The sequence below is a fragment of the Lissotriton vulgaris genome, chromosome 4_1, assembly GCF_964263255.1.
Source record: "Lissotriton vulgaris chromosome 4_1, aLisVul1.2, whole genome shotgun sequence".
Taxonomy (NCBI): Eukaryota; Metazoa; Chordata; class Amphibia; order Caudata; family Salamandridae; genus Lissotriton; species Lissotriton vulgaris.
Genome location: NC_141691.1, coordinates 1,924,948,323 through 1,924,973,169, shown reverse-complemented (window position 1 = coordinate 1,924,973,169; position 24,847 = coordinate 1,924,948,323). Strand labels below are relative to the sequence as shown.

The window sequence follows — 24,847 nt, the reverse complement described above, 5'->3', positions numbered from 1 at the left end:
AGTTGCGGATGAAGTACTTGGCCTCTGTTCATGGAAATCAGATCTCTGGTTATCGGGAGCTGTATTCTCGGTTCTACCGACAACTGCAGAAGCTCCGTATACCAGAACTGCCTCGGCCATGCCGGGGCTATCAGTATTATCTGGCAAGGTTCTGCTCTCATTTTCCTTAGTAGTCTGGGAATTAAGGGAAAAGGAGGGAAGGCATATGCGAACATCCCTGTCCATCTGAGGTGAAGAGCGTTCCCCCTCGAATCTTGTTGAGGGAATCTGCTGGCATAATGACTGCATTTTTTGTTGCTCTGAGTCGCAAACAGGTCCAGGCCTGGTTTGCCCCACACCTTGAAAATCCGATTCAGCTGGATCTGGTTGATTTCCCACTCGTGGCAAATGTCGGATGACCTGCTTAACCGATCCGCTTTTGTGTTGTCCACTCCCGGAACATGTTCTACTTGCAGCGATATTTTCTGACACAATAGCCATTTCCAGATTCTTTGTGCCAGAATCGACAAGGGTTTTGATCTCGTTCCACCCTGTTTGCGCAGGTAAAACATTGTTGTTGTGCTGTCTGTCCGCACCAAAACCGCTGAGCCCTGGATCCTGGGAAGGAAAGCCTGGAGGCCCAGAAAGACTGCTTCCAATTCCAATAGGTTGATGTGACGTTTCGCCTCTTGAGGAGACCAAATGCCCTGAATTTCTAGGTCTTGCAGATGAGCCCCCCAACCTCGCAATGAAGCGTCTGACGTCATGACGTAGCTTGGTGATTGTGGTTCGAAAGTGAGGCCCTTTGTTAGATTGCTCCTGATACCCCACCATGACATTGCCCGCTTGATCTGTTTTGTTATGACCAGCTTGTCGTCGAAGGAACCCTGGGCTTGGACCCACTGCTTGTCCAGTGCTTCCTGTAACGGTCTCATTTGCAACCGACAGTTGGGGATCAGCGGAATGCAAGAGGACATCATTCCCAGTAATGATTTGAATATCCTGATGGAAGTGAACTTTTTTGCTGCTAGGGATGCAGTCAGATTTAAGATTTTTATTATCCTTTCCTCTGAAGGGTAAGCTTTCAATTCTTGTGTTTTCAAGATTGCTCCCAAGAACTGTAGAACGCAAGTCGGGACAAAGGATGACTTTTCCTTGTTTATCCAAAGACCTAGACCTTGGAAGAGATCCATGCTCATTTGTAGAGATCTTCGCGTTGCTTGGAACGATGGTCCTTTTATCAACCAGTCGTCCAAGTATGGGAACACCTGTAGACCTTGTTTTCTTAAGTGCGCCGCTATAGGGGCCATGCATTTCGTGAAAACTCTGGGGGCGGATTTCAGTCCGAAAGGTAAAACTCTGAACTGGTAATGGCGCCCCTCCACCATGAATCGAAGATATTTTTTGTGCTTTTCGTGAATCGGAATGTGGAAGTATGCTTCCAGCAGGTCTAGAGAGACCATGTAGTCTCCTTTGCGAAGCAGTAGCAGAATTTCCTGCAAGGATAGCATACGGAAAGAAATCTTTTTTATGTATGTGTTCAGATCTCTGAGGTCCAGCACCTGTCGCCATTTCAATGACTGCTTTTTCCTTATAAGGAAAAAGTGCGAATAAAAACCTGTTCCCCGCTGGTTTGGTGGTACCTCCTCTATTGCTCCTTTCAGAATGAGCGATAAGACCTCTGCTTTGAGAGCCGTTAGGTGTTGATGAACTCTGCAAAGGGGTGGACGATTTGGAGGTTTTTGCGAGAATTCCAGGGTGTGACCCTGTGTAATAATGTCCAATACCCATCTGTCCGATGTTATGGACTGCCAATACGGGAGAAACTGAGAGAGGTAGTGGAACTGGTTGATCTGAAGCGGCAATAGAGGCGCCTGCGGAACATCACTGTCTGCGCCCAGAGTCCTGCTTTCCCCTGGCTGCGGACTTTCTCCTTCCCTGCTGCTGGAAGGAAGTGTTTGAGGACCGATATTGTTGGTTGGAGGGGTACTGACGGTAGCCCTGCTGGTTATACGGTTGGTACCGATTAGATTGATAAGAGGACCGTTGTTGCTGAAAGTGTCCTCTGGAACCACGACCTCGAAAGGACTGATAACGGCCCTGTTGCAATGATCCCAAGGATCTAGCAGTGTCGGTATCTGCTTTTATCCCCTGCAACGCCTCATCAATCTGTTTTCCAAAGAGACTTTCTCCATCGAATGGCATATCCAATATCTTAGCCTGGACTTCCGGCCGAAAAGACGTAGCCTTGAGCCATCCCTGCCTCCGTAGGGTTATCGCCCCAGCCATTTGGCGAAAAGCTAAAGATGATATGTCCATTGCCACATCTATGGACTCCGACGCTGCTCTGGCTCCATCTTGAAGAATGGTAGTTGCCTCCTCTTTCTTGTCCTCCGGAAGGTGTGACAGGAAAGGCGCGATGTCCGACCACATCTGTCTATTGAACCGACTCAGCAGAGCCATTGCGTTGGTAGCTTTGATGGAAGCCGCTGCCATCACCGCAAAGCGTTTTCCTATGCCATCCATCTTCTTGCCCTCCTTATCTGGGGGCGCCACACATGTGGCCATCGGGTTCTTGGAGCGCTTCTGGGCTGCTTGAGTCACCACCGAGTCTGGACGAGGATGTCCGATAAGGCATGCTGGAGCCTTCTCTACAGCGCGATACTTCTTGTCCAGCCTGGGTATGGACGCTGGGACTGAAGCTGGATTCTTCATCAATTTGAGTCCTTCCTCCCAGATATGCTCAATGATAGGAATAGCTCTTACCGACTTCCTGGAGGACTCCTTAAAGTCATAAAGGAAGCACTCGTTTTCCTTTACTGGCATAGAAAGTTTGAACCTTGTAGCCGCTTTCTCCATCAGGTCATGAAAGCTGGCTATATCCGCTGGAGGAGAACTTGATTGAGGCAAGGGTGACGCCGGAGACGTTGGAGCAATATATTGGTTCCATTCGTCTCCCACTTCCTCGTCCTGAGCAATTTCTCCTTCTTCCTCCTCATGATCCGACTCATTCAGGTCATCACGAATTGTAATTACGTTTTGAACCTCCTTCCGAGGAGGGGGAGGTGGTTGAGTTATAGGCGCCTCTTTAACAGGTTGAGAGCTTTTCTCAGAGGCCGCCGGAGCATTATCTTCTGGAAAACGACGATAATAGTTGTCTATCATACTCCTTAAGTCGGATATTAAAGAGATTGGTACCGACATTGACTCATCTCGTGCAGGCGTATCCACTTCCTCCTCATCATCATCATAGTGATAGGCCTGGTGGAAAGACTCATATCTCATTTGGCCCCTGACCGGCCGGTCTGTGAAGGCGTAGTCCTCCTGTTGATCTTCCTCATCAGTGTCCTGATGCTTAATATGGAGCTGAGAAGGACTGTACGCCGCTCCAAAAGATCCTTCCTCCTCCGATTCCTGGCCATCTAGAATGGTGGAAGGTAGCAGAGGTGATATCTTTGGTGTTGAAAACTCTCCTTTTCTGCTCGTCAACCCCCCCGTCGACGGAGCAATCCTTTTAACAGAAATGTAAGTTGACGTTATTTTTGTTGGAGAAGACATCTTCAATGATTTATCCACCGTCGACGGGGTCGTCGACGGGGCCGTCGACGGGGCCGTCGACGGGATGCTCGTCGACGGGGTCGTCGACGGGATGCTCGTCGACGAAGATCTCGCCGTCGACGAAGACTTAACTCTCACCGTCGACGGAGTCGTCGCTGTCATCGTCGTCGACGAAGCTGTCGACATCGAGACTGTCGTCGTCGTCGTCGTCGACGGACTGGTCCTGGTCGTCGACGGAACGGTCGTCGTCGCCATCGTCGACGGAACGGTCTTCGCCGCCGTCGTCGACGATCTCGTCGTCGATCTGACTGGATTTTTAACAGATCTCGTTGACGGAAGCGACGACGGAGCCCTCTTTTCTGAGGAAGGCTTGAGAGGAGTTGGAGGGAGTGAAGTAGAAGGTTCCCCTTCTTTAGATTTTCCTGCTTTATGCCTCACATCTCCCTTTTCCTCAGAGGACCCTCTTAACTTCTTAGAGGAGTGTCCCATGGCTTCTCCTTCAGATTCGGAGTCATGAACCTTCCTTTTCTGAAGCCATATAAGGAGGCGCCCTTCCCTATCCCTCAGAGTTTTGGGAGGGAAGTTCTGGCAGTACTTGCAGTCCTTAGGGATATGCTTGGGGTACAGGCAGTACAAGCATTCCTTGTGAGGATCCTCAGAAAAAAGCCTGGCCTTGCCACAGCATCTGCAAGCTCTGAAAAGACTCTTCTTAGAGCTTTCAGACATCGTGACTGAAGTAATTCCAACAAGAAAAAACAGTACCTGAATCCAGCTGACAAAGGTCAAAAGTTCAGTGAAGAGAGAGAAAAAACTGAGCAGAGCTCAGGGAGACTCCTTCTCACACGAAGGCGGTTAGAAATCTGAGGTATGGTGGCTCTGCTGGGAATGGTGTAGGCAGGGGCTGGTTGCTGATTGGCTGTAGTTTGGGCCACATAATGAGGAGGAGAGGTTACCCTCTGGTTTCTCTACTCTATGGTTTCAGGCAGTTTTTTCTTCTACTGCTATGATTATTATTTACCGGGAGACTCCCACCATGACGACGGGGAAGATACAAGCATGTGAATCTATGAAAGATTGAATACTGGAGAAATTGCCTGTTCACTTTACTGATCCCAGTCACAAAAAAACGGTATGCCGCCACCTCCGCGACCATGCTACTTAACTGTGGGTGAGGGTAGTAGGCCTCTACTACTACCCGGGTAAAGCTTTGTGCACCCCTCCTGGCCTAACAAGACCACAATCAGTTAGACAGGCATAAATCAAGGCACACATGCATGATCCGTGTCCGTCCAGGAAAAATCAATACTAAATATCGCTGCAGGTGGGGCACTGAGAGAAGGGATGCACATCGATCACCATGCAGAGAACTTCTCCATCCCAGCATTTATAGTCCTAGAGAATTACTTTTTAGTGAGATTGATAGCATAGAGGTCTCTTTCTTCCAGCTACTGTATAGAGACTGTTCAAATGTTTTTCAACATAACCTACTTTTCCTTAGGATATAGGTAGGATTAATGTTAATAAACCTTTTCTGGTACATTTAGTTGCTAAAAAACACCAAAACAATATCAATTCAGTTGGAAGGCATAATGTGAGGTAAATATATTCTTGCATTTTCAAGCCTACTTGATTTTTTAATCAATTATCAGAATGTGAAAAAGAAACCAATGAAAAAATATTACATTTTTCATGCATTAAATAATGGTTCAGTGTATTTCTGTAACAGATTTATTTCTTTACCCTTTAGAAGGGAAAGGTCATTTATCAATTTTAGTCCCGAAGGAAAAACAACAATCAGTCACTAATGGTAATTATAAAGATTAAACAGCCCATTCCATCAGACAATATCACTGGAGGCTGCATGCCAAGTCTTAGCGCCCTGCAATTTCGCATACATGGCATGGTACATTTACCTCCAAAACTGTTTTTTCGATTACTTTTGACAAAATGTACACACGTTCATGTTTTCACACAAAAAACGTGAGAACACATCTTGTCCTGAAAGACCACAAGAAAGGTCTATTCTTGACTTCGGAAATCTAATGAGTTTAAAGTTGAGCTGAGATGACATGTATTTAGACTTTGCGTACATGATCTTGTGATATTTCGTATATTTTTGACCTAAAAAGAAATAAAAAGAATGCAAAATGTGTTACAAAATAATGAAATGTGTTTGTAAAACTCATGCTGCAGAAGAGTTTTCCCATTAGTAGCCCTGTAGATAGAAAATGTTTAAACTACCCAATATAAAGGTGGCCCAAGTAGCTCTCTCAGTTATGGAACATATGGCATTTATATGACTCGAAGACCCCTATCAATTATTCAGAGCTATCATAAAAATATAAGCCAATTCATGCAAATGGAAATGTTATACTTAAGCATTTAGAGTTATATACTATCTCTCTGGAAACCCACCTCATATCATGGATCTTTTCAGTGAACGGCGAATATTACAATAGGCTCAAGGTCTCAATTAACTATAAGACCATTCACATTCGTGCTAGTGCAAATCCAATGCGCACTATCACAAATGTTCTGAAATGTAGGCAAATATCCAAATCTCCAACTACTGCAACAAGCTCATTGATCAAATCATCACCCAGGGAACACAGTAACAAATATTCTGCTTCCACGGCAGACACCTGTGTGTCTTGTCAGCACAAGGGACTTTGAGCTTTAAAGTGAGCAAATCCACAGGACTGGTGTGCCAGGGGAGCAGAGATCTGGGTACTCTTTTGCTCGATTCATGACTTTTGGAAGTGCTCAAAGAACTGCTGTATTGATTTCACTAACATTTCTAGCAGATTAAAATGTATGTTTGATCCAAAGGATGAACATCATTATTAATTGATTCGTGAATGTTTTAAAGATCCAATGTGCCATCTAGATGCTAGTTTGGTCAGTAGGGCCCGAAGCTGGTAGAAATGATTTTGAATTTGTTCATGGGGAAAAACAATTTTACATTTGCCCCTTGTTTTCAGTGGGAGACTTCAGAGGTGGCTTTTCAAGATTTTGAAGTTTGCACCAGAGCTGGGCTGAAAACGTTTCAGTCCTTGCAATCTGTTTGAGTATAATGCAATCAATGTATAGACCATATACAATATTACAGCTTTTTCATTGCTAGGACACTTGTGAACTTCCCTCGATGAGAGGTTTCCCTTAGCAGAACAGACTTCCACAGCTTCACAACATGATGTTATTTTATGAGCCAACCTATACCCTTCAGAGCAGGTTTCCTGCTTGTTTCGCTTCTGCAATTTGCCCTATCACATCCTGCTTGTGCGGTTCAGCTGGGATGTTTTCTTATTTTTGAAAGATCCGGAGAAGTGCAATGCAGACACAAATTGCCATCTTTTCTAAGTTAATCATTCATATTGTTGAAGGTGAGATTTGTTTTGAGCTTTGCAGACAACTACTTCTGCCAGGGTTTCTGTGAAAGCCCTGAATATTAATTGAGATTTAGAGAAAGCATCGCTCTAACCTCCTTGTCTCAGAGCTTTTAACGGATACCACTGATTCCTGCGAATATCTAGCCCTCTCAGTCTGGAGCAACACCACCCACCTTTTCAACCTGCACACCTTTTACCATCCCCCAGGCAATAACAATCAATTCACTGACTACCTCATGGAAATTATCATGGCTAAGAACTCCCCCAACACCAAAGACATCTTCCTCTGTGACTTCAACCTGCACTGGAACGACCTTAAGGATCCTCATGTCAACACCATTAAAGACCTCATGACCGATTTAGCCCTGACCCAAGCTTGCCCACTCACAACCCACTCGAAATGGGCTACTCTAGACTGGATCATCTCTAACGAGAAAACCGTCAAGCTCATATCCACCGACCCCTGCAATGGGTCAGACGACCATGACATCAACTTTCTTCTTCCCTGTACCCTTAAAACATGGGCTCCTCAACCAGTGCTCCCAAAACGCTGGGTCAGAGACACCAAAAACCTAGACCTAATTGAACTCTAGACCCGTTGCAAATCCGACCTCCCCTCCCCATCCCCACATCACTTCAGTCAGTGACCTCAATGATCACTACACTGTTTCGATGTCAAACATTTTGGATGACCTAGCCCCTCTTAAAGTAAAAAGGACTCAAGTCAAAGATAGAAACCCATGGTTCACTGGTTCCCTCAACGACGAGAGAAGATCCCTCCAACAAGCCGAAAGAATCTTGAGACAGCACCCATCGGCAGATCACCTGAAACTTCTTCGCCAGGCCAGAAATGCTTACAACAAAAACATCCTCAATTAAAAAAAAGAGTTTTTCAGAGCGGAACTAGGAAATGCCCAGAATAGGCCTCGCAAACTCTTTGAGATGATCAAACTCCAATCAAACAAATTGTCCAAAACAGCGAAAGAAAACCCCAAGTCTCTCATCTCCTCCGAAGATTTCTCCTTGTTTTTCGCAAACAAAATCAAAACCTTAGGTACTGAACTCAAAGCTGCCTCACTCCCCCCACCTAACATTGACCATCCGCCTCCTCCATCACTGCTACCGACACCGACCTCACCCAAGAATCTAGCACGCTGGTCCGAATTCTCACCCTACGATGAAGACTCTGTCGCAAATATCCTTTCCTCCTTAAACCCGAACAACCATTTCAACGACCCGCTCCCCTCGAACTGTCTTGCGACTGTTGGCAAATCCATTATTCCTTGCTAGACTGCGATAATCAACGCCTCTCTCCAGCAGGGATCAATCCCGACCTCACTGAAAACAGGCCAAGTCCTCCCCATTCTAAAAAAACCATTGCTGGACCCAGCCTCCCCAGATAACTTCAGGCCAATCTCCAACATTCCCCTCTTGGCGAAAGTGCTGGAAAAGTGTGTTCATATACAGCTAAGTCACCACATCAGCAACTTCCATCTACTCGATGACTGCCAATCTGACTTCCGACCGGGACATAGCACTCAAACCACCATGCTCCACATTGTCGATGATGCTCTTCAAGCCCTTGACCAAGACAAAACTTGTATCCTAATCCTTCTTGATCTATCCTCGGCCTTTGATACTGTCAACCACGAACGGTTCAAACTTAGGATGGGTTTAGATGGCACAGTACTCGATTGGTTTAGTTCCTACCTCCAAAACCAATCTCAGAGATTCCTAATCAATGGCAAACTTTCCACCCCCTCCGTGATCACGGTGGGAGTCCCTCAAGGATCTACGTTGTCCCCCACCCTTTTTAATCTCTATTTAGAACCCCTTGCCGAAGTCCTTCGCACTGCAAATATCTCCTTCCATATTTACGCTGATGATACTCAGATCTACATAAAAATCTCCTCTTTTGCGGAGATCCTCACCCTGAATGAGGCCCTGAAGCTGACCGTCCGATGGCTCGCCTCAAACCAACTCAAACTCAATGCTAATAAAACTGAGTTCCTTCTAATCTCCCCACCCAAGAGCAACTCTGAGATACAGACTTGGATCAAAGCTATCACAGCCTTTAACTGTCCCCCGACCATTGTGGACTCTGCCAAATCACTGGGAATCACCTTGGATTACAACCTAAACATGCGAAACCACATCAACTCAATGGCCAAATCTGCCAGATTCCACCTGAGCTACCTATGGAAACTGAAACCCTTTCTAGCTGCGCCCGACCTAAAACTTGCAGTCCAATCATTAGTTATCTCTCGGCTGGAATATGGTTGCTCCACCCTCTCCGGTTTACCCAAGGTCACTCTGGCACCCTTAAAAGCCTGCCTCAACGCAACCACCAGACTACTTACTGGCTCTAGAAAATTCGATCACATCACCCCTCACCTGAAAGCGTTTAACTGGCTTCCCCTCGAGGCTAAGATTCACCTCAAGCTGGCATGCATCACGCACAAGGCCTTACACTCCAACTCCCCGGCGTATCTAGCACAGAAGCTTACGATATCCGGAGGAAGCAGGAACTCACGATCGGCAAATACCTTCCTACTCCGGCCTGCACGTTTTAAGAAAAAACAAAAAACTACAATCGGGCTTTCACCGGGACTGCTCCAAGAATATGGAACTCCTTCCCGCCTGACATCAGAAGTATCCACTCCCTGGCACGCTTCAAAAAAGAGGCTAAACACTTCCTCATGGGTAAATTCCTTGGCTAACCCGCTCCACAGCCACCGAGAGACTTAGTACACGTGTGATATCGTGTCTATTGTATGATCCTTGACTCTGTAAAGTACACTGTGGTATAGTTTTATTTTCTTTTTCAGTCTCCTCCCTAATGTAAAATGTTCCTATGTACAGCTTTCACCCCCTCCCTCCTTTGCACATTCCCCTTTGACACCCTGCCTACCATATGACCCTTGATTCTGTATAGCCCTCCGATGTATTGCTCTCATGTGATAACCGACTTTTCGGTATTACTCTATGAACCTGTAAAGCGCTCTGATACCCTCACGGGTCAAGATCGAGCTCTATAAAACATTAAAATAAAGAAATAAATAAATGAGCAAGTGATCCACTCTTATGAACTTTTGCTAAGCTGCCCTTAAGGGATAATGGGCTTAAGACCTTTCAAAGTAGAGGCTTCATGCTTCATGATTGATCTCATTCACTTATGGAAAATAAGACATTGACTGTTTTCCCACAAGAAATTTAAACAAAATGGACTGCAGCTATCTAACTGTTATTTTTTATGTATCTCAGACAAAAGCCTTCTTCCTCATCAAGCACAGAATTCCTCTGCATCAGGAAATAATCTCACTGTGCAGTTCAACAGTATCATTAAGCTGGAATCATTTAGCTCTTCCACTGCTTTGGTAGCTAGATCAGACCTACAGCTTTCAAAAGGATTCCACATTGAAAAATCAATAATCACCACTTTTGTGATGCACAAACTAGACAATTGAAACAGTCTAACAATTGGACTCCCTTTTCACTCTCAAGAAGGTTATTCATTTTTCTAACAAAAATGTGTCAACCTTCATGTACACACACCACATTGCAGACACCCAATCATTTAGCTTTCAACCAAAAACAGAGCCTAATACAAGCTTCTCACACCGTTCCTCAAAAAGCTGCAAAGGCCCTCCCGGTACCCACTGCCGATCCTCAAGCCTCAATTTCCATTAGGTACCAAAAATGCCCTATGCCTCCTTGAGGTTCAGTGAATTCCAGTTACTAGAACCCCCTCTATGGAACAGCCTTTGGCTCAATTTTGAGCCATATCAGACTAGTATTTTTATACCCCATTGTAGCACACTCGATGGAACAAGACAATAAGGCTTAGTAACATACATTCAGCTAAAAAACCACATTGAGGAAACGTCCACTACTGCAATGGCGGTATTTTATAATGTGCATATATTGCATTTATCTAATCAACCTATTGCTATGTCTGGTCTCTTATTGCTATGTCTGGTCTCTCTCTCTCACATTGTACATACCCACCTGACTAATGCATCAATTCAAACCCCAAATTATGTACCATTTTACACAGACGTGTAACAGTTGTGGCAGAATTAATGCAAATATAATTAAACAAAAAATGCATGCAAATACAAGTTTGGCAAATGGATCCTTCCATGATGGAGCCAAATCTTGTTCTGTACCATAAAGACGATACTATGAAAACAAACACTGGCTACGTCAGGAGGTCGCATCCTGGCATGCTAGTAAAATTGTTTTTCAAAACGTTTTTTACAGCAAGGATATGTGTTAAAAATAAAGAAAAAACTGACTACCACCACCTAAATATGGCCACATTATGCTTACAAAAAAGTTACATTTGTAAGCGTGGCTCACTGGTTAGAGGAGGAAGACCTGGAAGCAGATCTCAGCTTGGGACCAGGGTTCAATTCCCGGCTCGGCGGGATCTGGAGTCCTAAAATGTCCATGGACTCGACAATTCTTGCTCCGGTGCCTACTCGATTCACGGGTTCACACTCTGCGACTCGGGGCAATAGCTTGCTTAATCTCCACAACGGCCCCTCGCGGCAGGATGCCTGGCTTTCACCTTGCGGATACCCTGCCGGGGTTATCTCACAGGGGAATACCAGGATGGGTTCCCTAAGCAAGTGCTTAGAAACCGCTCGGTGATTTGCGCTATATAAATTCCTGTACATTTACATTTAAAAAACACATTTACTGATGGAGCTATTTTGCAAATTATGTTTTAAACAAACAATCCTTTTAGCTGTGGCAATCACTATCATTATTTTTTATTAAGGCAACACAAAGAAATCATCACCCAATAAACACTCAAATAGCAGGCACCATACAATGTCACAATGTCGCTTTAACTGTTCATAAAAACAATTTTAAAAAGGATACTGGAAATAAATCACTATGTAACTAGACACTAGACGTGCATACATTTCTTGAAGTTTTTATACAAAAATAAAACTTTAAAACTATTTTAAGCGGATGTGAACAATGTGTACAAGCTATGTGTGGTCACTCAAAGTAAAGGGTGCAAGTAGGTAAAGTGGGCTAACCCACAGCCCAACGCTGTAGTGGGCAGATGTAAAATGTAAATGACATTTCAGCAGACAAATGGATAAAGTCCGCAGCCCAAAAGTCTCTCTACATCTGTATATATTGTAAAACAAAACACTGATGAAAGAGCTAAAGTTGTCTTATATACCAGACCTAAAACCAGCACTGTAATGGCCACTATTTTAGTCCTTTCATAACATAGAGAAAACAAATGTTGTACCTGTTTATTTGCGATTTCGAGATTTGCAATAATGTTAAAATTAAGAAAATGGTCTGTGTAACCAATGAGCAGCATTGACCCAAAGACCCTTCGTTAGAGTGCTGTCTTCACAGCTGAATGTGTTTGAAAACAATGCCTGAGCGCTGCTGAGGCGTAGCTTCTGCTGGACCTCCAAGAATTAGAGTAAGAAGTGGCTGAGGGGCAGGCATTTGCAACAGCTGCAGTAGGATACTTCATCTCAATGGAGAATTTAGTGTTTTATGTGCAAACTATAGCATTCAGATGGCACAAGTGAATAATCTTGCTTACTTAGCGGACAACATGTGTTATTCCTTTCCACACCCTTCTTCTGGGAGCTTTGCGTCCTAATTTGTCAATATTAATTTGTAACCTATTAATGTTTAATCTCACAGAAAAGCTTGACGTAAGTCTCTCCATCTTGAACTCTCTTCCACTTGGTTAGCCATCCCTGAAGTTTCCCCCTATTTTTTCTAGTATTTTTCTTTATATACCGCAAACTTGACCCAAAGGTATCAGAGCTCTTTACATGAGCACCAGTTGCATTACAGACGGACACACACTTTTTTTTTGTTTTTTAGGCACAGGAAAAATAAGTGATTTGCACAGTATAACAGGATGTTTGAGACTCCCGCTGGACTCGAACCTGGTTCCCCAGCGCCAAGGTTGGATGCTCGAGCCATTAAGCCACATCCTCTCCCATGTTTTCACTCTCTCCATTCAACATATGGTAGTTACATTATTTTGACTATTTATAGTTGTCACTGTAAAGAGAAAGTTATATCGCCAGGGCTATTATTGTGGATGCGCCATATCACCCATGCAAGGGTTGACCAGCACTGTGCACAAAAGTTAATAATAAAAAAGCCTTTAAAAGGTCTTTAACTTAATATTCACCTTGTTCCTCAGCAAGTAGTTGTGAACGCTAATCAGCTGCATAGGGTCTACAAAACAACAGTCAAGTTCACAATTAACTTAAGTGCGCTTTTGTTCTTTACCTGATAATAGCTGGCGCAGGCGCACCTCTGGCGCGGAGGGGGGGCTTCCCGCGAGCAGCTGGGGCTTCGGCTTTTTCAGAACCACCATTCAAATACGTCAGCTCTTGAAGCTGGGCATGTCGGATTTCATCATTGTAGTCCTAAATACAAATCAAACAATGTTCCTTGTAGGGAAAAAGTATTACCATGAATGCATTCTGAATATGTTACATTGCTTTTGATATTTCCTGTTAATTATGGAAGCACAACGTCTTAATTTGGAACGCATGCTAATTCGTATTTCATTATGTAAAAAGTAAGAACAGCAGGCAACAAGAAGTTCACTTAATTGCTAAATAATACGTGCAACAAAGGCTCAGTTCAGTATCAATTATATGTGTAAGAAAAGCTCATTGAAATGTGAATTATAGGTAAAAGGATATAAAGTTCAAGTCAAAATTAGGCGTAACGCTTGTCATACCAATTACAGTTGTAAGAAAGGGACAATTTAATGCCAATTATATACATAACAAAGACTCACTTGTCCCAATTATAAAAGTGACATATTCTTACTTTAGTGTCATTTTGGAGCTGATGTATTGCCACCCTGCACCAAGGTAAAGCTATTGTCAAACCCAGTGTGAATCTTGCCCTTTGTCAAATACAAACTGTGCATGTATCCATGCCAATTTGTCACTTCTCAGTAGCCTCAAAGTTACAATTATTTGCAGCTACACCCACTCAGTAAATAGGTGTGTAATTTCCATGTTAAAAAGAATTCGGAACAAGGGTTGTAATGCCGAAATCTATCATTAATGCATCTGTATGCGTGCCTTCAAACCGATGTGTTGGTTTCAAGGAGCTGTGAGTCTGTGATGCAAGAACCTGCATCGTCGTTGAGGCTGCAGTCGACAAGAGATTTAAGATGTGAGGGCCTGCATCGGTGATGCTTCACACAGTGACAGTTCCGATGCGGGCTGCGACATCAATACCGAGACCTTGAACTGGGAGATTTCTCGCACCAGAGGGGATTTATCGAGGGTTCCTACACGTGGCAGAGGAGATACGTCGGTACTGCTGGATCACAGATGGGCTGGCAGAACGCCTTCAGGTCCACTTCCAAGGGTCCAGGAAGAGCGTGACACCGCTTGACACAGTAGATCTCACAGTTGCAGAGTCCAGGTACTGGTTATAAGAGACTAGCCTTTGGATTTACTCTGGGGGTCTTGAGCCCAGGTTGCAGGTCGAGTCCTTTTCACACAGGCAAGAGGGAAGCAGGCAGCAGTCCTTCAGGGGGGCAGACCAGCAGTGTGCCTGACTTTTCAGCAACACAGCACTCCTTCTCCCTGGCAGAGTATCCCTCTTTCTAGAAGTGCACTGAGGAGGTTTTGCCTTTGAAGTGTGAGAAGCTTATAAAGGTTTCCCTTTGATGTGCACAGGTGTCCAATCTTCCTGGCCCAAGATCAACTAAAGGGGGTATGCAGCCCGTTGTGTGCCAGCAGGATACAGTCGATTGAAGTGTAGGTCCGACTGTGCCATGCTCTTCCACCCCATCTGCCACTGAGGACCCATCCAGGCACAACTAAGCTCCCTATTGTGGGTAGCTGTCTAAGGGGAATACACAAAGCCCAACTGTCAAATACACACAGTTATGTGACCGAGAGACAGGCTGCAGGCACCAAATGGCTAAACAGAAAAAGTCCACTTTCTAAAAGGGACATTTTTAAAATTGTAACTTAAAATCCAACTTCTCCATAAGTTAGGATTTTTCAAAGACACCCAACATAAATTGGTTACCTGTCCCCATTTGGAAGTTACTGCTTATTGTATTGTAATTGTATTGTAATTGCATTCAGCACGCTACTCCGGAACCCATAAAGGATTGGTCTTGAATTAATATAGTGAAATATGGAAGTAATTTGAGTGGTGGATATTAGTCAGGTATTTGGATTGCATTGGTTATTTGGATGGAGAGGAGTAGCCGAGAAATAGAAGAGGGAAACATGGTTTGCATTTATATAGTGCTTGCTGCCCCTGATGAGGTGTTGAAGAGCTTTTTTCAGCGAGTAGCACACTACTCTGGAACTCATAAAGGATTAGTGGTGAATTAGTATAGTGAAATATGAAATTTGAGGATTGGACATGTTAGTCTGTTATTTCGATTAAAAACAATAGTGGAGGGATAGAAGAGTGAAGGATTTAGAATGGTTTTTTTGGGAGGTCATACTAGTAGGAGGAGACTTGGGATGAGTAAAATGGGATGCGGTGGGAACCAGACGTAAAAATTCCATCCGGGGTTGCCCGCTGTCAACAAATCGAGCAGGAAGATTATTCCAGAGCGTGTTCATGCTCCATCTACAACTACAGTGGTCTATCCTGAAGTTACCAGGAAGCACACCCCAGTTGAAAGTCTTTTGGCTTCTTTCAAAGACTTTGAAAGGAAGGTTATTTCAGCCCTAAATGCGTTTGACACTCGGATTTCTACACTTGAGCAAACTGTTGGTTCTTTGAAGTGATCAGTGGATACCCTATATTCAAGTATAAGTAGCCGGAGTTCCGATCCCCAGCACACCATTCCAAACGCAGGTCCGAGTACTCTCGCCCACGATGACATTGCCAGCAGAAGGGGGGGAGCAACATCTCAGGCTCAAGCACAGGCCCAATTCTCATTGGCAGCTTTATCACAACCGCCTTGGCGATCCTACACTCCTAACCTACCCAATGTTCCTAGGGTCACAGCGGCTAACGCTGGGTGGCAAGCACTTGGCACTGCAATGCAGCAGGGAGGCCTGGGCAGCTCAGATGTGTCCTCCGCTGCCAGATCTCAACACTCACACCCAACATACTACCCCTCTAATACCTCCATCCAGCTGCCCTCAGCAACAACTCCTTACGTAATTATACTGCGGGAAGTGCCCCCTTTAAGGAGGGCGGTAGAGGAAAGCTTCAATCAACCTAAAAATAAGACTGTTCACTGGCTAGCAAACAGGAATAATGTGTCATATCCCTCCATGCTGATGTTGGCTGAGAAAATTATAATGGTCAGTAGGGTGGATTGGACAGGCCAAACCCGGAAAACTGCAAAGGGGAATTGCGTCATAGTGAATTTGAATAACCCCCTGGAGGAGGGTTTAATTGTTCTTGCCTTAGGCTCGACAGGCACACCTTCAGACTGTATTACAGCTCTCCCACTGGGATTTTATTTATCCCCTCCCAACATTGGGGGCTTGTGACATTTGACTTTACAACAGGGAATGCTGCGGGATCGCCTAGCAAATGCACAGGCCTCATTTAACACCACTTCCTTGTTACTGAGCAATCGTTTCCTTCCATGACCCCGATAGACTGGACTCTTCTCCCAAACAGACCTTCAGACTCCTAACCAAGGATACTGTGATAGCAACCCATGACTTTATTGAGGTCATCTGTTGCAATATAGCCGTGGTCCGGACAAAACTGTTTGATTGTGACTGGCTGGGCATGATGAAGAACTTTGGTCTGATCTGTCTACATGAAACATGGGACACTAAGGGTTTCTTGTATCTTGATAGTTACTCCTCTCACTCAGTTTTAGCTACCTGATCTTCTAGTGGGCGTACTATTGGTGGCCTTTCGACTCTAACTAAATTAGAATATAACTGTAAAGTACAGGTGATAAAGTCTAAATGTAAAACTATTTTGGGCACCCTTTTAATATTTCCTAACAAACGTAGACTGCTCCTTATCAATTTCTATAATGCAGTTTCCCCGAAAGGTGGAACGGGAGCTGTAGCTAGTTTTGAATGTTTTATGGGTGACTTTTTTCTGTCAGAGCCAATCTTTACTCTAATTATGTTGGTGGGAGATTTAAACCTGCATCTGTGCCGCTGCTGTGTTAATAATAAGGTAATCTGATTTTGAAAGGCCTTTTGTAACACAGGCGCATTTTAAACACATATGCCAAGGGGAAGTGGCATACAGTCTCATTTTGGAGTTTAATCTGGTGAACTTGTTGGTGACCAAAAATGACCCTGTGGAGGCTTACACACCCACCGTTAAGGGGGGAGGGCACAAAAGTGTAATTGACTATATCTTTGTCTCTAGTTGCCTGCTACCCACACTTTTAGACTTTGAGGTTTTACAACATTATCTAAGCAATCATAACCCGTTAACCGATTCATTCTATTGGGATAATAAAGCGGTGAGCTCTACATCCGCTTACCGGACGTCCACCAGACTAGCTGATCAGGGCCGGAGGAAAAAGTGGGCCTACATCATCCCATCGGCATTAATAATAAGGTAACTCCAATGTTATCTTATGGGAGAGGTAGGCCTGGCAGTCCTGGTAGTACAAAACTCCTAATATTTTTACTACCAGGACAATGTAAAACTTAACAGTACATGCCCAATATTTTAAATAGACTGTATCCTGCCCCCTGGGCTCTCAAAGGCCTACCCGAGGGGTGACATATGTATTAAAAAGGAAGGCTTGGGCCTGGAAAAAGGTTAATTTTGCCAGGTCAAAATTGCAGCTTAAATCTAAACACACAGGCTGCAATGGCAGGTCCGAGTCCTGTTTACAGAGCTACTTAAGTGAATGACACAATAAGTGTTGCAGGGCACTTGCAACAGTTAATTTACAGGCCCTGGGTACATGAAGTACCGCTTTACTAGAGACAGTTAAATAAATAAAATACGCCAATTTGGAATAAGCCATTGTTACCATGTTTTAAGGAGTGAGTACATGCACTTTAGCACTGGTCAGCAGTGGTAAAGGATACAGAGTCCTAAGGCCAGCAAAAACGAGATCAGCAAAATAAAGGACAAAGGCAAAATATTTGAGGGAAGACCAACCTAAGGCCAACAGGTCTAATACCACCATTGGAAGTTTATACACTAGTATTTCCCTATGTTGGACGAAACTACAACAGTGATTCCTTCTCCCGATTTAGCACCTCATCCAGAAATATACGTATTTTAATTATTTACCCAATAACCTCCTGGTCCCAGAACTACCTTTCCCCAGGATATACTTAAACTAATAGAGCCCTTTGTTGATAAGCCCCATTTTAGCATTCTGGGTGATTTCAATTTCCATCTGGAGGCCATAGATAACAAGGATACGGTGGCACTAACAGATAGTCTAGCTGCTTGTGGTCTGGGCCAATTGGTCAAGGACCCTACGCACTCTACTGGCCACACGTTGGATGGCATCTTCACAAACGACGCCAGAATTTCGACTGGTACTCCAATCCCTCTCTCCTGGTCCGATCATTGGGCACTCCCCTTTCACTGTAAAGTTAATCCTATTCCCACCAATAAATCCAAGTGCAACGTGTGGGAAACCAGAAGAAAGTATAAAGAGATTAATAATGACACTCTGGCACCTTTTTTGGATGCTCTTAGTCGTCTCTCTCTATCGGATCCCAACGAGGCTGCCTCCGGTCTCTCTAATGCTCTAGCCAATGCTATAGAGACTCTTGCCCCAGCTAAACGGCACTACTCATCCCGCAAGAGCCCCTCTCAACCCTGGTTCTCTGACCGTTTAAGATTGCTTCGTCAGAAGTGTAGACAACAGGAGAGGTCTTGGCACGCCTATCCTGACCCATCGGGAAAAGCTCTTCACAAATCTCTACTTAGAGACTACAAGAAAGCCATTATTGAGGAAAAAAGGAGCCATTTTACAAATCTGACGGCCTCCCTTAAATCGTCCAGAGACCTCTTTAATATAATTGACTCCTTATCGGCACCTAAAATAGCTGACCCTACCACCGAAACACAGGAACTATGCAATAATATCGCGAGTTTCTACCACTCCAAGATTGCGGATATTTATGCCTCCCTCGAAATTCGCAACCATGAGTTGGATGCCAATGAAGCATGCCCCATCATGCCAACGCAGGGTGCCTTTCCCCATCCCGAGAACGTCCTTGCTTCTTCTAAACTGCAGCTTTCCTGCTTCCCCCTTTTGACCCTGGAAGATCTTGACCTTCTTCTTGACTCCACTAAGTCTTGCTCGCCCCTTGACCCTTGTCCCTTAAGAACTTTGAAGACCTGTAGAGTGTCTGTTCTCCCTCCCCTACTGCAGGTTATAAACTTGGCTATCAGTGAGGGTATCTTCCCTTCATCTTGGAAGACGGCTGTTGTCAAACCACTGCTTAAAAAGCCCTCTCTGGACCCGGGAGTACTTAAAAATTACCGTCCAATCTCCCTTCTCCCTGCCCCAGCCAAGATATTGGAGTCTCACATCAATCGGAACCTCTCTGCTTTTATTGAGAGTACTAACCTGTTAGACACCTCCCAACATGGGTTTCGGGCAGCTCATAGCACCGAATCTGCCCTTACGGTGGTGATCAACAATATCCGTACGGAGTTGGATAAGGGACATCCTACGCTGCTAGTGTTATTAGATCTCACAGCAGAGTTTGATACCCTGTCCCCGTCAATCCTGATCTCCAGGCTTATGGATATTGGAGTAGAGGGCACTTCCCTTAGCTTACTCTCCTCCTTGCTATATCATAGAGAGCAGAGAGTCAAAATGGGCAATTTTCTCTCTGTCCCTCAAGAAGTGCAATGTGGGGTACCACAGGGCTCTTCATTGAGCCCCTTACTTTTTAACATATATATCACCCCACTTGCCAAAGTGGTGAGATCCTTCGGTCTGGAGGTGTTATCGTATGCCGACGATACCCAGATCTTGGTATCTATCACTCAGTCGGTAAGTGACTCGGCTCCCAAATTTAGAGCTTGTATGGAGGCAGTCTCCCAGTGGAGGGTGCGCAACTATTTGAAATTGAACGGGGATAAACCCGAAATTATGGTCTTTGGAGGCAGCCAAGACTTATGATCAAAGGATTGGTGGCCACCCTCCCTGGGGGACTGCCCCCTCCTCACCCTTTTGGCTAGAAGCCTTGGTGTCCTAATTGATCCGGCTCTCTCATTCGACACACAGGTGAGCCGAACGGTGTCCACTTGCTGTGCCACTATTAGAACACTGAGGAAGATCGCCCCATATCTATCCCAGGCAGCTCGGAAACAAGCAACGGTTGCCTTAGTGTCATCTAGGCTAGTTCCGTAATGCCCTCTACAGTGGCATAAACAAGTGTTCCATCCACCGTCTTCAAATGGTACAGAACGCAGCGGCCAGGATGGTTTTGAATCTTCCTAGACTAGCTTCTGTAACCATGGCCAGAAGGGATCTTCACTGGCTTCCGATTTCCTCTAGGATCTCTTTTAAACTTCTCTGTCTGGCCCACAGCGCTATACATGGCTCGGGCTCAGAGGGTATAAGGTCCCTTCTATGTGTCTACACTCCAAAAAGAACTCTCCGTTCAGCATCCAGGAACATGCTTTCGGTCCCCAGATTTGCGAAGGCAAGATGGGGAGGTAGAGCTTTTTCCACCCTAGCTCCAAAACTTTGGAATTCCCTCCCTTTGGAGCTCTCAAGTCAATCTTCTTTGGCAGTTTTTAGAAAACACCTGAAGACTTGGCTTTTCTCTCAGGCATATTAGTGATTACGTTCCCAGTGCTCTATGGTTATGCACTTGGTACTAAAAAACAAAACATGTATGTGGAGGGTCAAGGGGAATATTTAACGACCTCTCTGCTCACTCCCCTACACTGAGATACAAAATACACAGAAGAGCAGACAAGGTCTGGAAATAAGGTGTACAGTGATGTTGGCGAATGTGCAACAATGGGTGCATGTGTGAACGTATGCTGTTGGAAACACAGGCTGGAAAAAAATCCCAACAGCATACGTTCACACATGCACCCATTGTTGCACATTCGCCAACATCACTGTACACCTTATTTCCAGACCTTGTCTGCTCTTCTGTGTATCTCAGTGTAGGGGAGTGAGCAGAGAGGTCGTTAAATATTCCCCTTGACCCTCCACATACATGTTTTGTTTTTTAGTTTCAAGAGCAACCGGTTGGTTGCGGGTCTTCTTAATTGGTTGCAACACATTTTCTGTTGCACCCGTAAAGCTCACCTAACATAATTGTGTGCGGACCCCTTCTGTCCACCCAGCCCTTAACCCATTTTCCTTGACACTTGATGATACTGAACTACTCCTTAAATCTCAAGCATATTGATCCCTAATAAGGATCTCACTACGCTCCAGCGTATAGCAGCTCTTCATGGTCCCTCAATTAGATGACATACTCCACCATGGAGCGTCTCTCCATGTATGAATTACTCTGTTTGGGACTCAGTCCAATTTTAAGAGGCAAGCACTATAATTGGGGTTTGTTGGCCAGATCGTCCCTGTGTATATATATGCTTAATGAATAATTAGCACCAAATTTTTTGTCATGAACTTTTCTGTCATGAACTACGTTTTGGCATTTGTATAATGCGGACGCTCACTAGCTGTTCGTCTTACATCCTATGTGACAAGTGTAGGCGAGCTTTTGGACGTATGGCGCAAAATAGGGTTTCTTAATTGGGAGACTCAAGCCTACGAGTCCACCACGCCCCCTCTCAGTGAGATTCATTTAGGTACACCGGGCGCAAGACACACACATAGTGTCTTTCAATTAGCCATGCGCATAAATTAAGATGGGTGCCTAATTGAGTCAATCTTCTATAAGAAGCCTTTGTTTTTATTTTATCTGCGCCAATTAGCAAAATGCAATCTTTGTTTTTGGTTGCTAATTATAATGCGATGACAATTTCATGTCATCTTTCGTAAAACCGGCTATTGCACAAGCGCTATAGAGCAGTGTCTCTCTTGCGCGTTTGTCCACAAGCCATCCTTGGAATGTTGGCTATTGCGCATGTGCTAGAGAGCAGAGTCTCTTTTTTCTCGCGTCTTTACTCGCGCTTTCCTTTGCGCGTTTGCCCTCCATTGGCAGTATTCCAACGCCCCTTTTTTGCCTCACCTAAGTGGATGGGAGCTATAAAACAACCAGGGGTGGTCTGACCATACACCTCTACTTCCGCTCGAGTCACCGTTGGGGGTACCGACGGATAGGTAAGTCCCTTGATGAAGCCTTCGCTATTAGTTATCTTCCTATGCTATTGAGTATAGGAGTTTTGTATGGCCCCCTGTGCCCCTTAGTAACGACATCTTGGCTTGCTAGCTTTGGGTACTTTAATAGCCCCTCACTATGTACAACTCCTCAGTAGGTACCCTATCTATTAGGCAACACTGTGGCTCTAGGCAGGTGCCTAGGTGTTATCAAGAAACCATTAAGAGGTTTTATGTTTTACATCATAGCGTTACGCATTTTAGTGTCTGGCTAAAGGGTGGGATCCTGGGTTTAACAGTTGGGTGACTATCACACGTCTGTTGGGTTGGTGTGTAGAGCAATTGGCTTGGACACTATAGAGTTGTGCGCTTATAGTGTTCCTTTTTTCTACACCACAGAGCGGGGCCTCATTCTCCCGAGCGGTCGCCGGGTGAGGTGAGGTCTTCACCCACACAAAGCTGGGTGAGTAGCAGTGTGAAGAAATGCTTCATGCGGTGTAAGCTAATATGCTTGTTCATAATGCTGAATGCAAATTTCATTCAGGCAGGTGTGTGTTTTGTTGGCATGACCTCTGTGTATACATGTAGTTGCTTGTGTATAATATAGTGCTTTGTAAACATTTTTTCCAGGAAGAAGATGCTCCTCTCTCCTTCCAGTGGGCGTTCCTGGTAGATATGTAACCTTTGTAGTACATTATTTGTCCATCCCTTTCAAACACATTATTCTTAGTTGCAGTAGCTTTGTTCTATGGTCCTGAAGAAAGCCAGGGTAAAAGCCCCCTAGGCTGAAACATGTCGACCGTCCTGCACAGCGCCATGGGGTAGTCGTACTACTCGGCGTGGTTTTAACATTTGACACATAGATTGCGTCTTGAACATTGCACAGCGCCTGTGTAGTCAATTTTATTTATCACAGTTATTTTTGCACTGCACTTTAGTAAATACTACTTCACAATGGACATCACGGCTAGAATACCGACATCCATGTCTACAGCGGCACTAAATGGTCAGTTGTGAGATGGAATGATCAGTAAAACATCCCACATGACGTGAAATCCACCATCAAGGGTGGTCTGATGGGATTTTTTTCCAGCCTGTGTTTCCAACAGCATACGTTCACACATGCACCCATTGTTGCACATTCGCCAACATCACTGTACACCTTATTTCCAGACCTTGTCTGCTCTTCTGTGTATTTTGTATGCACTTGGTAGCCTGGACATTCTGTGTATTTGTCTCCGCGCCTTGACGCCCTTCGGGGCAAAGTTTGCGTGTTACAAAAACGCCTTCATTCATTCATTCAACTCAAAACCATCTGTATCATCTGCATGTAGACACCTTCTCAGCATGCATATAAATCCAATCTTAAGATTGAAAAGCAATTACATAGAATTACATACTTACAGGAATAAGGAACTTTTTGATTTCATCTAGAGCGTGTCCCATCCTGGCATAAGCCTCTGCTGGGGGTGCAAATACTTCAATTAACACATGAAGATCATCATTTAAATGGAAGTACTTTGCTTCTCCGCTTTTTCTTAATTCTTCTTCCTAACAGAAGTAAAACACATATATCTAAACAAAGTAACATGATAAAAAATATTATTTTCTATGATTTTCAATTTCTTTAATAGAGGCCATTTAGCTTCTTTTGATACATGTATATATTTAATGAAGGTTATTCACGAAAAATAGCAGAAAAAGTGTTTTTTTAACAGATATTACTGTAGCATGTTTTTAAATCTGATAAATTCTACATCTCAGTGTGCCAGCTTCGAAAGAAATGTTCTTTTGTACAGTAGGAATGTAAAATACTAGAATCTAACTACTAAACAAAAGAAAGAATCTTAGAGGTGCATCCTTCTTTCAAGTCAGGATTATATTGGGCTGGAGTGCATATAGAAATGGATGGATGTCGTTACAACGCATACTTTTACCACGCATACCTTTACAACGCGGTTTTTACAACGCATGCCTTTACAACGCATAGCGCTTTGGGGTGCTGGATAGTGAAAAGTTAAATTTACTATTCCAACTCCAGTCCCCGTGGACACTAGGGAAGGTGTTGGATAGTAAATTAAACTTATTCCCTCTCCTAGAGTGCCCCCCAGCGCAATGCGTTGTAATGGTTTGCGTTGTAGTGACTGCGTTGTAATGGTAGTGCGTGGTAAAAGTTTTGTTGTAAAGGTTGTATACCTATAGAAATACATCAGAATTATCCATGCATACACATTTAGTTTAAATGAAGAACAGAAACGTAACTAAAATATTTCTACCACAAAGGGACTAAAAAAGATCATTGACGGATACTAGGTAATATAGAGTCAAATAATCAGTTTTACAAGTGAGGATGAAGAAAGTGAAACAATTGAATTAATTCAAGAGGTATGTGCATTTGAACATATGTTGGACCAGCAATCTTGCTGGAAACAATCATGGAACTGTTAATGTACTAATGAAAATGGTTACCTTTGCTTTATCTCTCATTGACCCTTTTCCAAGAATGGACATTTTTGTTAGTGTGTCTTCCTGTAACCGCTTCAATGAATTACCACGTGGACCCAGAAGCTTACCAACAAAGTTGAACTAGGAGACAAAAAGAACATTTTATAATTAGGGTCTTTAGGACATTCAACATACCGACCAAATATGTGATAATAACTGATGAACATATACTTTAAATAGCAAAAATGGAAAG

The 24,847-nt window shown here is 44.1% G+C and overlaps 1 protein-coding gene across 3 annotated transcripts in view; it reads right to left on the bottom strand.

Moving 5' to 3' along the window:
• KHDRBS3 (KH RNA binding domain containing, signal transduction associated 3) overlaps positions 1 to 24,847 on the bottom strand; it is a 243,801-nt gene that overhangs the window by 123,363 nt on the left and 95,591 nt on the right. For all 3 annotated transcript variants that reach the window (XR_015309932.1, XM_086966255.1, XM_086966256.1), the window contains exons 3-5: positions 24,619 to 24,735; positions 23,554 to 23,700; positions 13,218 to 13,357 (exon numbers count right to left, since the gene is read on the bottom strand). Coding sequence is in view for 2 of the 3 variants with exons in the window: in XM_086966255.1 (XP_086822381.1) it covers positions 13,218 to 13,357; positions 23,554 to 23,700; positions 24,619 to 24,735 (404 nt within the window). In the remaining variant the exon portion in view is untranslated. The remainder of the gene's footprint in view (positions 1 to 13,217; positions 13,358 to 23,553; positions 23,701 to 24,618; positions 24,736 to 24,847) is intronic.